Raw genomic sequence first — 15,574 nt, 5'->3', positions numbered from 1 at the left:
CTTAGGGAAAATGTGCAAAGATTGTACAAAGAATTCCTGATGCTATTCACCCAGGTCCCTGTGTAAACATTTTACCATATTTGGTTATTTCCTTTCTTGTTTTCCTCTCTCTCTCCCTACACACACACACACACACACACACACACACACACACACACACTCCCCCCCCCTCTCTCTTACACACCCACACACACACTCTCTCTCTCTTACACACACACACACACACACACACACACACACTCTCTCTCTCTCTCTCTCTCTCTCTCTCTTTCTCTCTCTCTCTCTTACACACACACACACACACACACACACACACAATTTCTAAACTGTTTGAGAGTGAATTGTAGACACGATGCCCGTATATCTCTAAATATGTCAGTCTATAATTTCTAGAAACAAAGGCATTTCTTTACATTAATAAATATACTTATCAAAATTGGGACATTAATATTGATACAATATTATGCTATTTTCTGAGCCACAGTTCTTACTTAGGTGCTTCCTATTTTTCAATTGGCAATAAAAAAAATCCCTGATTATGCGTTTGTTTTTTTTAGCCTGCTCTAATCTGGAGCAATTCCTTTGTCTTTCATGATAGTGGCATTTGTGATGGGTATAGGCCCGTTATTTTAGACCATCCCTCAGTCTGATGTTTCTTCTTAATTAGATACGGGCTGTGCTTTTGGTAGGAACACTCAACAGTCATGTTCTCAGTGTATCACTTGAGGAAGCACATGATGTCGATTTATCCTTTTCTTGGTGCTGTTAATTTTCATTTTTTGGCTAAGGATAGTTAGAATCTGCAGGGTTTTTTAACCTCTGCAGTAGTAACATTTTGGCCTGGATGATTTTTGTTGTAGATAAGGATGCTGACCTGTGCATTATAGGATTCTTAGTTTTATCTCTGATCTCTACCCACTAGATGTCAGTAGTATCCTCACCCTAATTGTGACAATGAACATATCCCCTGAGGGTCCAAATCCCCTCCCACTTCCTTGAGAACCACTACTCTACTGTTACTGTTTTTCTGTTGTAGTTAATAAATGTCCTTAGGGAGATATTTTGAGATTATATATGTCCAGTTGCCCCTCAGACTTGTTTTTAATATCTGTTGATGTTTCATGCCTGAGCCATCACAGTAAGGAAGGAATAACTTTCCCTTTGTCTTTGTTTTTTGTATTGGTGCATATTCATAGATTCTTATTCTGTGGACTGTGATGCCACTCATTATTTATTGTGATGTTCAAATTATTTCTGACTTGGTTATTTGGGAGTCCATCAAGCTGCCTTCTGTATACTTTTGACATATCCTTATCAATCTTTTAAGTATTTCCTTCCTTTTTTTTTTCTTTCTTTTTTTTTTTTGCATAACACTATGTTCCAAGCTCACCTTATACTTTATCTACCATCGTCTGAAACCAGTCTCTTCTCCATGGAGCACTGGTTCTTTTTACTGAGTAATGATATTTATAAACTGAGATCTGGATGGTAGTAATCTATATTATCAGAATGTCATTGCTTCTAGGCCCTCTCATTGGCTAAAACTGGGAAATAATATGTATATATATACACATATGTACATACATGTATATGTATATATACAGTTGGCCCTTGAACAATACCAGTTTGAACTGCATGGATCCATTTATACATAGATTGTTTTCAATAAAAACTGTAAATGTATTTTTTGATTCCCAATTATTTTTAAATAATATTTTCTTTTCTCTAACTTATTTTATTATAAGAATTTAGTGTATAATACATATAACATATGTAATATATGTCAATCAACTATTTATGTTATTGGTAAGGCTTCCAGTCAATAGTAGGTAGGCATTAGTAGTTACATTTTTGAGGAGTAAAAAATTATATGCAGATTTTCAACTGTTAGGGGTAGGGTCAGTGTCCCTAATAATTCAAGGGTCAACTTTGAACAGACAAACACACACACACACCTATTCTTATATCTGTTTATATACATATCAAAAGTGATGAGCTTATACTGATACCTGTAATTGAATCCAGTGTCACAGGGTTTATTTAGTTCTTCCTCCTTTCCATAGTTGTAATTCCTTTTTGCAACAGTTTCCATATGGAAACTTCTACCCTAAAATAGAAGCCATCAAAAATCTCAATAGCTAGTTGTGACTCTTAAAATTATCTGAACTAACTTGTTTTCTAATACCATTTTCAGGGTCATAATCGTATCATTGCCTACAGTAGACCAGTTTATTTCTGTTTATGTTGTGGTCTTATTTGGCTCTTGGATTATGGAAGCAGAAACCTTACTACCACCAAGTTCAAATTATATGGAATAACTTTTACCAATCCACTGGTGCTTCTATCAGCCAGGGATTTAGTTATAGGTGAGTCTTTTTAAAGTATCTCAGATCTTAACATTAATTTATTTGTACACAAACAGTCTACTGATAAAAAGATTAATTGCATAGATGAAAGTAGTAGTTTGTTTTTAATATATTTTAAAAATTTATTTCAGAGAGGGAGAGAGAGAATCATTGATCAGCTGCTTCCTGCACGCCCCCTCCCACTGGGGATTGAGCCTACACATGTGCCCTGACCTGGAATTGAACTGTGACCTCCTGGTTCATAGGTTGTCACTCAATCATTGAGCCACTCAAATAGGGCTTAAAGTAGTTTTAATAGGCTTGTTTTGTTGTATGTTGCAATCCTCTCAGTGAGGAACAGAGAACTATAGGAGTATTATGGATGAAGAAAAGTTAATGATGAACAGATGTAGTAATTCTTCTGTTCTTAGAGGAGATGTGAAAGGCTTCCTTTGGCTTCTGTACCTCAGGTTCCTGCTGTGTGAAAATGGTTGAAACAATTTTAAAAGCTGTTATAATTGAAAAGATTATTTTGAATACGCAAGCAATTATGTAGAGAGAAATAATGTAAAGTGATATCTTTTAAAAATTGCTTGTAGTTTATATTATAATAATTTTAGATTTCTTCCTTTTCTGATCTTAAATGAACAAAACGATAGATGAGGTATATTATTTTTAACATGCTTTTCTTTCCTTCTTTAGTGTTTACACTCTGTTTCCCAATAGTATTTTTCGTTGGTCTCCTGCCTCAGGTGAATACATTTGTAATGTACCTTTGTGAACAATTGGATATTCATATCTTTGGTGGTAATGGTGAGTACTTTCTCAAAAAAAATTACAGTTAACAGTATTCCTTTTACAGGTTAAGTAATAAAACTGAAAATAAAATTGCTTTAAAATTTTTTCATTTTAGAATTGAAATTAGAAAGAAAAATAAACTTATTTAATAATTGAAGACCGAGCAGGAATTAATTTATAAATAGGAAAGAGCAATCAAGTCGGATACTTTAGTGAAAGATACAGGAATAATGGAATTGATTTATAAGAAGTATTTAAGTTATAGTTCTTTACATGTAACCTGTGTAGACTTATGAAATATTTATAAAATGTCATCTATCCCAAATTAAGTTCTGATACATGGCATTGTAGTTGGATTTTGAATTGGTGTATGCATTTGGTGTGTCTATGTATTTGGTTTTAGTGAATTGTTTTCCTTTAAAATGGAGACACCAAAACCAGGATACTTTTAGTAAAAGCATTTTACTAAATAAGCTTTTTAGAAATACCTCAGTTTTTAGAGTAGAATGTGTGAACATGAACTGACATACTTAGAAATATATTTTCCTATTATATGTGTACTTCATTTTCAGAATAAGACCAGTTATTAAAATGGAATAGAGATGGTTTGCATAATTTAAAAATAACCCTGTGGTCAACCACTTTGGTTAAAATGTACTCTTATTTGACTTGAACCATTTATAGTTTTGTTAAAAAAAATATGTTTGCAATAGAGAAATAATACAAAAGGAAAATAAATTACTGTAACTTTATAGTCCATTTCTCTTCATACTTCACATTTCAGTCCTTATTTATATTCCAAATATATGCATTGAAATGATCACTGCTGACATTATGACTTAAATTTTAAATAGAAACCAAGTCTTTTCTATGTTGATATGAATCTAGATTATTTTTAATGTTTTGAAAAAATTTTGAAAGAGATGTGAATTAAGGCTGTGCTGGTCTTCAACATAGCTTAATGGATAGAAGACAGTTTTAGTATTGAAGGACTGTTATAGGTGCTATATTAATCTAAATATGGTGGTGAGGGTCTAGTGTAGGTCATTTATAACAGTGAGCTTTGACATAATGTGATTTAAAGACTTGTGCAAGGTGCTATTTTTTAATATCTCCTAATGAAATTTTTTTTTCTGTAACCGTATAAAATTACTATTAAAGAAAATCTGTTATCCATATGTTAAAAATAAAGGCTAGCTATCTTAACCATCACCTTTTCCTTAAAATTTATAATCCCATTGGATCTATTTTTTGTTGTTATTGTTAGTAGTCAGATCTGTTCTTTTTTTTTTTTTTGTGAGAATTAACAAACACATGGGAATACAGTTTACTTCTCTGGGTAGCACAGGTTCTATTTACATAGACCAATATCTTTCAGTGAATACTGAATATATCTCCAGTTCCTTTTCCAGCCTCAGCAAGCTTCATTTCCCCATACTTTTGTAAATACAATAAGATACATTCTTTAAAAAAAATTATATATATATATATATATATATATATATATATATATAGTTCAGATTATTACAGATGTTCCTCTTTCCCCCCCCTAACTCCCTCCACCTGATTGCCCCCACCCCCACCCCATGTCCTAACCCTCCCGCCACTGTCCTCATCCACAGGTGTAAGATTTTTGTCCAATCTCTTCCTGCACGCCTCACGCCTTCTTCCCCCTGAGAATCATCAGTCCACTCCTTTTTCATTCCCCTGATTCTAATAAATTCACCAGTTTATACTGTTCATAAGATTTTTTATTCCCTTGATTTTTAGATTTACTTGTTTATAGATATGTATTTGTTGTCACTTTGTTCATAATTTTTATCTTTACCTTTTTCTTCTTCTTCCTACTCTTAAAGAAACCTTTCAACATTTCATATAATCCTGGTTTGGTGGTGATGAATCTTTTAGCTTTTTCTTGCCTGTGAAGCTCTTTATCTGACCTTCAGTTCTAAATGATAGCTTTGCTGGGTAGAGTAATCTTGGTTGTAGGTTCTTGCTGTTCATCACTTTGAATATTTCTTGCCACTCCCTTCTAGCCTGCATAGTTTCTGTTGAGAAATCAGCTGACAGTCATATGAGTACTCCCTTGTAATTAACTGTTTTTCTCTTGCTGCTTTCAAGATTCTCTCTTTGTCTTTTGCTCTTGGCATTTTAATTATATTGTGTCTTGGTATGGTCCTCTTTGGATTCCTTTTGTTTGGGTTCTGTATGCTTCCTGGACTTGTAAGTCTATTTCTTTCACCAGGTAGGGAAATTTTCTGACATTATTTCTTCTAATAGGTTTTCAATATTTTACTCTCTCTCTTCTTCTGTCACCCCCCATAATTTGGATGTTGGTATGCTTGAAGTTGTCCCAAGGCTCCTTACACTGTCTTCATTTTATTTTTAAATGTTTGTTTTTTTTAATTGATTTTAGAGTGGAAGAGAGAGAGAGAAACATCAATGATGAGAGAATCATGGATGGGCTGCCCCCTGCACGTACCCTACTGCAGATCGAGCTTGCAACCTGGGCATGTGCCCTGACCAGGAATCGAACCGTGACCTCTCGGTTCTTAGGTCAACACTCAATTGCTGAGCCACACTGGCCGGGCTATCTTCATAATTTTTTATTCTTTTTTGTTTTTCTGGTTTTTGCCTCCTCATATTTCATATCTTTGGTTTGATTCTTGGAGTCCTCTAGTCTACTGTTGGATTTCTGTATATTATTCTTTATTTCAGACAGTGTATGCTTAATTTCTGACTGGTCCTTTTCCATTTTTTTGGCATTCTCATTAAGATCCTTGAAGATCTCACTAAGTTTCTTGGTGGTTTCAAGAAGATTCTGAATAACCTTATAACTGTGGTTTTGAACTCTATATCCAGTAGTTTGCTTTCCTCCATTTCTTTCATTCATGTCATGTTTCTTTGTCTCCTCATTTTGGCTGCTTCCTTATGTTGATGGAGTAGCTTTGTGAGGTAGGTGATCTATGGGGCTCAGTGGCTCAGCCCACCAATCACCTGAGGTGGACACTCTTAGTGCACCCCTTTGTGGGCTGGGTGCACAGTCTTGTTGTAGTTAAGCCTTGATTGTTGTTGGTATACTGGGAGGAATTGATCTCCAGGCCAATTGGCTGTGAAGGTCAGCTGTGTCTATAATGGAAGAACTGCTGTGCTGGAGACACCCTTATGGAGCAGGACTTGCTTTAGTAAGGCTTTTGCGCTCACTGAATCTGCCTTTTGAGTATGTCACTTATGGATGTGAGGAGTTGAAATCTGGTGTCATCTCACACTGACCACTAGGTACACTAGCTCCTGGATCTCCCAGGAGGTGCAAGTCAGCTATTGTCTGAGGCTACCCAGCAGGAGCTACAGCGAGATCTGCATATTTCTCCTCTTTGTTTGGGGTTTGGAAGTTTTGGAGCTCTCTGACCCAGCTACAATTTGTTAGGTTAAACTGGAAAGGGCAGGCCATTCACATGCAAATGCTGCTGCGCACAGTTTGGGTGGGTTTGTAAACTGGGTGGGTCAGGGTATCAGGGAATCACTAGGGTATAGCAAACAGTGATGGCTGCCAGTCAGCCATCTCTGCAATCTGCATCCCCGGGTTCCTGCGTCCCGCGCTCCAGCACAGTAAACAGTGATTCCTGCAAGCACCTCTGGGAGAAAGCCACCTTCACTCTCTGACCTGATGCCAGACAATGCAGTTTCTCCCCACAGGACTCTTGGTTCCTAGAGTCTCACCAGAAACTGGAGTTCAGAGCAGTCGGGAGCTTGTATCTCCCTTCCGATTGGAAAAAAGCACTACACCCAGTTGCCAGCCCAATTCTCGTGCCTCTGTACCTCTGCTTTTCCATGCCTCTGAACCTCCTCTCTGGTCTCAAGGCGCTTTTTTCTTTCCTTCTAGTTATAGAACTTCTACCAGCCAGCTTTCCCATAGTTCTGGGTGATAGTCGTTTTGTCTTTTAGTTGTAGTTTTGGTGTTGTTGTGAGATGCAGCACATACCTATGCCGCCACTTGGTTTTCCTAAGATAATCTTGAAGCCTAATATAGGCACAAATGTCTTTGCTATGTATAAGTATTCATTATTTCCAAGATGAATATATTTTAAATAAAAAATTGTGGATAGTAAATATTTGTTATTTCAAAATCCTTTGAAAGGATGAAGTAACTGAATTTTAAAAAATCAAATAAATAGATTTAATTATAATATACCATTTTCAATACTTTTTAGTGTCCTTTTCAGATTTATCTCTCCCCCCCCCCCCCCATAAATGTTTAGAGAGCATTAATCTCCTTCTTCCCCTCTCCCTCTTTTCTATCTAGCCACTACCAGCCTGCTCGCAGCACTCTACAGCTTCATCTGTAGCATTGTGGCGGTGGCCCTGCTGTATGGGTTGTGTTATGGCGCTTTAAAGGTAAGTAATAGGTTGTATTGTGTTTTGTCTTTAAGGTTATTTTTCTATAATAAGAATGTTTCCAATGGATTAATGATTTTTTTTCCCCAGTGCACTTTAGCCTTAATTTTCATGATCATTTTGAACATTATTCTCATTTACTTTGAAAACAATTTCATAATTAACCCTTATTAAAGGAAAATCCTTTTCTATGCAATAATTAGAGGTTATTATTAGAAATACATTATTCAAACTTAGGCAGGTCTGAGATGTAGGTGGATATGGTAATAATAGTATATGAAGGTAATTTTAGATTTCTAGTTAAGGATATATGCAACTCCCGTTCATATCAAGACTTCATAAAACTTATGAGAACAAGTTCAAAGACTGCAATTTAAGATACATTTTAGCAAATTATTTCACTGAAATCTAATATTATTATTGGTTTAGAAGAATCTGGATGAGACTTATTAGTTCTATTTTTAAAAGATTGTCACCAAATTGTAAATTAAAAAATTTAAATTTCTAATAACCCTTAAGCCCTGGTATTATTATTATTTTTTATGATTAGTGCAAGAAAATCAGAGAATAATAGGGTTGAAAGAACTGTGAAAAGTGACTCACAGCATTTTTCCTTGCTTCTTTACTTTAGTAGCCTTTAAGGCAGGGGTGGAGAACATCTGGCCCACGGGCTGTATAAGGCCCGTGAAATCATTTGATCTGGCCCTGCCAAGGCCTTAGGGGTGAGCTAATTAAATGTTTGACCAAATATAGCAGGTTTATTTTTAAGTTGATAATTTTGTATGGCCCGCAAATGATGTTATAAATATCCATATGGTGGCCCTTGGCAGAGAAAATGTCCCCCCTTCCCCCTGATTTATGGAATGCTTAGTGTGTGCCCAGTGCTATGCCAAACACCATTTCCTGCTTATGAGTGGCTTATATGTTGCTGTGATTAACAAGTCAACAAACACTTTCATTAGAGGGTGATGAAGGCTATGAAAACAGAGTCTGATGGGCATAGTGATTATTGCCTTGTCCAGCCTAAAGGGATTAAAGATAATTTTCCAAGGGTACTTTTTAACCACAATTTGAAGGACAAATAGGAATTAGTTAATTGAAACAAAGGATAAAGAGCCATGGAGTTGTAAAAAAGTGTGTTGTGTATAGGAAACAGTGAGTAATTTGGACTTTCTGGAGGTTTGGGTACAGGAGGACAGATGGCCTTCAGCCAGGCTGGAAAGGTAAGGGAATGGTTAGCTTGTAGAATATCTCTTACCTTAAACATGTTGGGGTGGAGATGGAAGACCATTAACATGTTTGAGGTATGGCAAGGAAATAATCAACATTGTGTTTTAGGAAGACTACTTAGTCCCCAGTGTGAAGGAGATGGAATAGAAGCAGGAAGGATCAGAAATAGGAGGACCCTTGGGTTGTAATCCTGAAATTATGAGGGACTTAATTGACAGTGATTGGGGACTCTGGACAGAGAAGAGCCAGAATAGGCTCCCAGTGACTTTTGTGTAGGGTCTGGCTTACACAGCCTGTTAGGTAGTGATACTAATGCACAAAATTAGAAACCTTGGCAAGTGAGGAGGTGGTGGTTTAAATTTGGACATTCTTATTTGTGACATTTAGGGGGTATCTAGAGATATATAGTAGAAAGTTATATGTAGAGAAGTTTGAGGTAGTGGTTAGTAGATTTGGAATTCATCAATACAATTAAATCAAGAATAAAAATAAAACTAATATAGACTAACGAGAAAATGGGTGAGGATAGAACCCTGGGAAATGCCAGTTTTGAGCATTGGAGTTTTATTGATCTTTCAAGTAAATAGAATATTGGTCATTTGGCTGAAGAAGCTAGATTAATATAAACTTAGGTTTGAATGGATATTAATCAAATGTATTCTTCTCTTTCTAGAATACAGTTGGGAAACTTGTGCATATGCTTAGGGGTTGTTTTCTTGTTTTTGATTTTTAAAAAGATCTGAATCTTAATTGCATTTAAAAGGGAAGGGGGGATAGTCAAGTAGAGAGGGAGATATTTGGTAGAGCGAAACCCAGGAAGGAACTGGAGACAGTTGATCCGAATCCATGCTTCTCCCGTGTGCACCTGGAAAGCTTCCTAGTACAGAGGTTTTAGATCTGTTGTGAGTCGTTTTGTTAAGTCATTTTTTGGAAGTTATTGTTGAAAAGTGTAAGTTTTTTTATGCCTAGTTTACAAAGGCCTGTTTAATTATTTAACAGAAGAACAGCAATTGTAAAATTGCCAGCTAAGAACACTGTGTCCTCAGATAGTTAGGAGGATAAGTTTTTGGAGGATGTTTTTGCCTTCTTTCTTATACATGGCTTTTGCATTAGACTAGTGGTCGGCAAACTCATTAGTCAACAGAGCCAAATATCAACAGTACAATGATTAAAATGTCTTTGGAGAGCCAAATTTTTAAAACTTAAACTTCTTTTAACGCCATTTCTTCAAAATAGACTCACCCAGGCCGTGGTATTTTGTGGAAGAGCCACACTCAAGGGGCCAAAGAGCCGCATTTGGCTTGCGAGTCGCAGTTTGCTGACCACAGCATTAGACCATTTTAGTTTTATACGTCACCCATTATAATAAAACTAATCTGCAGATTTAGTTATGTACACGAATAAAGATTATGTGCAAGAATTTTATTAGAGTAGTGTTTGTAACAGTAAAAAGTTGGAAATAACTAGTATTTGTTATTTGTGAATGGTTAATTATAGTATAGCCATACAATGGAATAGCCATACAATTATCCAATCACAAATAAAGAATAAAACAGATTTTTGTATGCTAATATGGAATGATTTCCAAGAGATATTTGTTTGTTTTCAAACTTTATTGAAGTATAATTTATAAATAAAATTGTAAGGTATTTCAAGTATACAACAGGATGATTTTATATATGTATATATATATGAAAAGATTTCCCTTATCCATTTTACCCAGCCATCACCTCACATATTTACCTTTTTTTAAAAAAAATAAATTTTTATTGTTCATATTATTACAAATGTTCCTTTCCCTCCCCCCTCCATTGCTCTCCTCCACCAGGTTCCCACCCCACCCTCTGCCCTTTCCCCACCCCCCATTGTCCTTATCCATAGGTGCACAGTTTATGTTCAGTCTCTTTCCACAGCCCCATCTCCCCTTTTCCCCAAGAATCGTCAGTTCACTCCCCTTCCATATCTCTGATTCTATTATATTCAACAGTTAATATTGTTCATCAGATTTTTTTTTTTAATTTCCTTGGTTTTTAGATTCACTTGTTGATAGTTACGTATTTGTTGTTCATAATTTTTATCTTTATCTTCTTTCTCTTCCAAAAGAACCCCCTTCAGCAATTCATATAATTCTGGTTTGGTGGTGATGAACTCCTTTAGCTTTTTTTTATTAGTGAAGCTCTTTATCTGGCCTTCGATTCTGAGTGACAGCTTTGCTGGGTAGATTATCTTTGGCTGTAGGTTCTTACTATTCATCACCTTGAATATTTCTTGCCATTCCCGTCTGGCCTGCATGGTTTCTGTTGAGAAATCAGCTGACAATCGTATAGGTGCTCCTTTATAGGTAACTACCTGCTTTGCTCTTGCTGCTTTTAATATTCTCTTTTTGTCTTTTGCTCTTGGAATTTTAATTATGATTTGTCTTGGTGTGGTCCTCTTTGGATTCCTTTTGTTTGGAGTTCTGTGCGCTTCCTGGACTGATAAGTCTAATTCTTTCACCAGGTGGGGGAAGTTTTCTGTCACTATTTCTTTCAGTATGTTTTCGATACCTTGTTCTCTGTACCTTAGGCCTTTACAGCTCCTCTGCGCTTCCTTCTGGTTTTCTCCTTGCTTCTTGTTGTAGAATTTCCAGTCAGTCGACTTTCCTGTAGTTCTGGGTAATGTCCATTTTATATTTTAGTTGTATTTTATTGAAATTGTTGTGTGCGGCTGCGGCTAGGTGTTTACCTGTGCAGCCATTTTGGATTCTCCCCCATATTTACCTTTTTTTTGTGTGTGAGAACATTTAAGTTCTACTCACTTAGCAAATTTCTGTGTTATCAGTTATAATCACCATATTATATATTAGATCATCAGATCTTATTCAACTAACTGAAAGTTTATACCTTTCTACTAACCTCTCCCTATTTCCCCTTCTCCCAGTCCCTGGAAATCACTTTTCTATTCTGTTTCTTTAAGTTCAACTTTTTAAAAAATATTCCACATGCAAGTGACACCGTGCAGTATTATTTGTCTTTCTCTCTCTGGCTCATGCCCTCCAGTTTCATCCATGTTGTTGCAAATGACAATTGATCCAAATCCATGCTTCTCCCAAGAGCACCTCTAAAGTCTCCTAGCACAAAAGTTTTAAATCTGTTTTGAGTCATGCTTTGTTGAGTCAGTCAAAATTTGGAAGTTGCCGTTAAAAAGGCAGTTTAAGGCAGAATAATATTCCATTGTGAGTGTGTGTGTGTATGTGTGTGTGCATGTGTGTTACATTTTCTTTCTTTTTTCTTTTTCTTTTTTTCTAAAGGTAGGCAGTATGCCAAAAAAGGATCTTTCCTTTGTGCTTTTTTGAAAAATTTTTTATTTTTTACTCTATGCCAGATACCATGCTAGTGGAATCCAGAGATTACAGTGAGCAGTACAGACATATCACTTCCACATGCTTGGTTGGCCTTTAAAAGCTAGCCTTTGTGTTATTTATTTCTGAGCATATGCAGTTTATTTGTTCAGGCAACACTGAATGCCTACTCAATACTTTGGGATATATAAAGCATATCATATGAACCAAGACATCAAGAAAGCAGCTCATCAAATAAATGTTAATGTTTTCTTTTGCCTGATGTGATATTATGTGTTTCCTTTTCCTACTCTGTGTTGTTATAATAAAAAATTTACTACAGCAAGTTTTTTATTCTTCAAAATAAAGAACATAGTTTACTGTAAGCTTAATTTTACTTTAAATCTGAAAGAGATTGACAGTAGCATGTGTCAGAAGCAAATGTATCATTCCTAGTGTATAAATATAGCTTTAGCACCAAAAGAAATCTGAAGATAAGCTAGCAGCTATGTTCTAGCTCATCTGAAAGTAATAAATCTACATTTATTGGGAATAAAATGAAATTAATAATATAGTTTAGAAGTTTTTGTTGAATTTAGTTACCTTTCTCTAAAATACTGACCAACAGGATTATATGATGTATCGTAAATTAGAAGTATATTATTCTATCACATTTTATCCCCCAACAGGATTCTTGGGATGGCCAGCATATTCCAGTACTTTTCTCCGTTTTCTGTGGTTTGTTAGTGGCAGTATCCTATCATCTCAGCCGACAAAGCAGTGATCCGTCTGTACTTTTGTAAGTGAAATCGGTTATTATTGAGTTGAAGAAACTTAAGTAAATGGGCATTTCTGATTAGTTATAGAATGCTAAATTTTTTTCAGAATATATCATTTGCTAATGATTAAGTATACTTGGATCACTTGGTTTTTTTTATCTTGAACTTTATTTGCTGCTGGAGGTACTGGTTGTCAGGTTATATATGTATTTTTATATTAATTATTTTCTCTCTCTCCCTTTTTTAAATATAAAGCTCTTTGATGCAATCTAAGATTTTCCCAAAAACAGAAGAGAAAAATCCAGAAGACCCTCTCTCTGAAGTAAAAGATCCACTGCCTGAAAAACTTAGAAACTCCATTGTAAGTTTAAACTTTTTAAAAGCACTTAAAATACTTGAATTTTAGATAGGTCATCATATTATTTAATGAACACTTTTTGAATCCCTTTAATAATTGGGGTAAAATGTATAACTCTATGTATTACTTATACATTTTTGATTGCCTTTATTACAATTTTAACATGTAAGAAATGCTCATTCCTCAAACTTGGTTTCTACATAGAACAGTATGCCAAACATCTTTTTTTAGATTAGGTGAAATTAAGTCATTTAATTGTTTTTAGAATTCTTAATCCTGTTCAGTTTAAACTGGCATTTGAAAGATGAATGTTAACATAAATTAGAATTTGTTATCAATTGTATTGATAAAAACTGTGTCCTTGTAAGTCATCTGCTAGTCTGTTAGTGTGTTTTATTTCTCGGGCAGTTTGAAGAGTTTGTCTGTGTGTATCTTTTCCTGGTTGAAGGAGAAAACAATAACTTGGACTTAATATACATAAGTAAATATATTTCTAATTTAATGAATTTTAATGTTGCCTGCATTCTTTTAGTGTTTGTTTGAAAAATGAAATTTATAGATTCATATCTGCCTTCTGGAACAAAACATAAAATTCTTTTTCTAAGTTATTATTTTAGATTTTTTTCTGTTTGTGATTTTATTTATTTATTTAAACAGTATATTTTTATTGATTTCAGAGAGGAAGGGAGAGGGAGAGAGAGATAGAAACATCAGTGGTGAGAGAGAACCATGGCTTGGCTGCCTCCTGCATGCCCCACACTGGGGATTGACTCGCAACCCGGGCATGTGCCCTTGACCAGAATTGAACCTGAGACCCTTCAGTTCACAGGCTGATGCTCTATCCACTGAGCCAAACCAGCTGGGCTGTGACTGACTATATAGGTCTTAAATTAAACACAGTATTTGCCTTCAGTGAACTTGAGCTATTCACATATTCTTTAGAGAACTTCAGAAATAAAAAAAACTGCCTCAAGATAAAATTTAAGCAATTTTTTTCTGATTTTAGTTTCCATGTTAGCAAAGGATACTTAACATTAAATGTAATACTTCTGAATACTTCTGAATCTGCTTCATAGTGTAAACCTATGTGTCAGTCAGTGACCAGAGCTATCAAGAGGTTTCTGGTTTTTGCTATAACCACTAAAAGAACCAAAATCCAGTAAATAAAATAGGACATGTACATGATTTCAACATTTTAAAAGATTAATGAAAGTATAACTTTGTTATCCAAAAGGATATGCCCTATACTAGTCAATGATACAGTAATTTACGTATCTCATTTCCTTTTCCCATAAATCTTAGTCTGTTGGGGGAAAGTAATATGCAGCTTCAATAAAAGACATTATGATATAGTACATAATGTGATGAATAAGTTTAATTTCCTTGGTATTGCAATGTCAAACCAGAATAGGAAGAAATTAAGGAAGAAATGAAGATTTAGAAATAGAAATGCTAAAAAAAAAAAAAAAAAAATAGGATCAGTGAAAAATTGTTTCCTAAACAGTTTGCCAGTTTGAAATGAAGGAAATACTTTACTTTGTTTTGACAATTCTGTTTTGTTTCACAGAGTGAACGTTTACAGTCTGACCTAGTGGTGTGCATAGTGATTGGTGTGCTGTATTTTGCTATTCATGTGAGCACAGTGTTTACAGTATTGCAGGTAAGGAATCACTTAGCTCTTTGGGTTGGGAGAAAATAATTTTGTTTGGGTTCATTTCTGATTTGATTGTAATGTTAGTTCATAAATGCAGAAATGAGATTTCCCCAAAGTCTTGTTCCAGTTCAGCTGGAAGTCTAGAACCTCATCCTCTAGCTCTGGACTAGGTGTTGTTCCTGCTCATCTGTCAGCCGCACATTGCGGGTCTCAGTGCTCTTCATTCTTTTGTGCAGATCCCTGCTTCCTCACGGTGTCAGGCTGTGGTGTGGTTTCACATAGTTTTCTTCACTTGGGTTACCTTGACTCCGTGGTCAGTTGTCATCAAATTTGAAAAATTTTGGCCTCTGTTACTTCCAATGTTCTTTCTGTCCTCCCCTCTCTCTGCTCTGTTGATTAACTGTGCCCGCAACCCCTTACACACACACACACACCCGCCTTCTGCCATCCACCCCTATCTCCTGACTTCATCTTAGGCCTCTTGAAGTTGTCCTATGTGAGTCACTGATGCTCTGTTCATTTTGGTCTTTTTTTGTATGTGTACTTATTTTGAATACAGATTAATCCCTTCTAGTATATTTTTCATCTCAGAATTTATAATTTTCATCTTACATTTAAGTCTTTTTTCTTTTTTCTTTCCATGCCTCTACTTAATCTTTTGAACATAGGAAATATAGTTTTTACTCTCTGAATGTC

General features: G+C 35.4%; 1 protein-coding gene across 6 annotated transcripts in view; it reads left to right on the top strand.

Moving 5' to 3' along the window:
- Positions 1-15,574, top strand: part of PCNX1 (pecanex 1) — a 145,769-nt gene that overhangs the window by 82,121 nt on the left and 48,074 nt on the right. For all 6 annotated transcript variants that reach the window (XM_084891969.1, XM_084891970.1, XM_084891973.1 and 3 more), the window contains 6 exons: positions 2,195-2,366; positions 3,048-3,158; positions 7,447-7,538; positions 12,777-12,886; positions 13,122-13,227; positions 14,792-14,884. In XM_084891969.1, coding sequence (XP_084748095.1) covers positions 2,195-2,366; positions 3,048-3,158; positions 7,447-7,538; positions 12,777-12,886; positions 13,122-13,227; positions 14,792-14,884 — 684 coding nt within the window. The remainder of the gene's footprint in view (positions 1-2,194; positions 2,367-3,047; positions 3,159-7,446; positions 7,539-12,776; positions 12,887-13,121; positions 13,228-14,791; positions 14,885-15,574) is intronic.

The sequence above is a fragment of the Pipistrellus hanaki genome, assembly GCF_964339955.1.
Source record: "Pipistrellus hanaki genome assembly, chromosome: 1".
NCBI classification, from domain to species: Eukaryota; Metazoa; Chordata; class Mammalia; order Chiroptera; family Vespertilionidae; genus Pipistrellus; species Pipistrellus hanaki.
The sequence above is the reverse complement of the archived record's forward strand: the minus strand, read 5'-3'. Positions and strand labels throughout refer to the sequence as shown.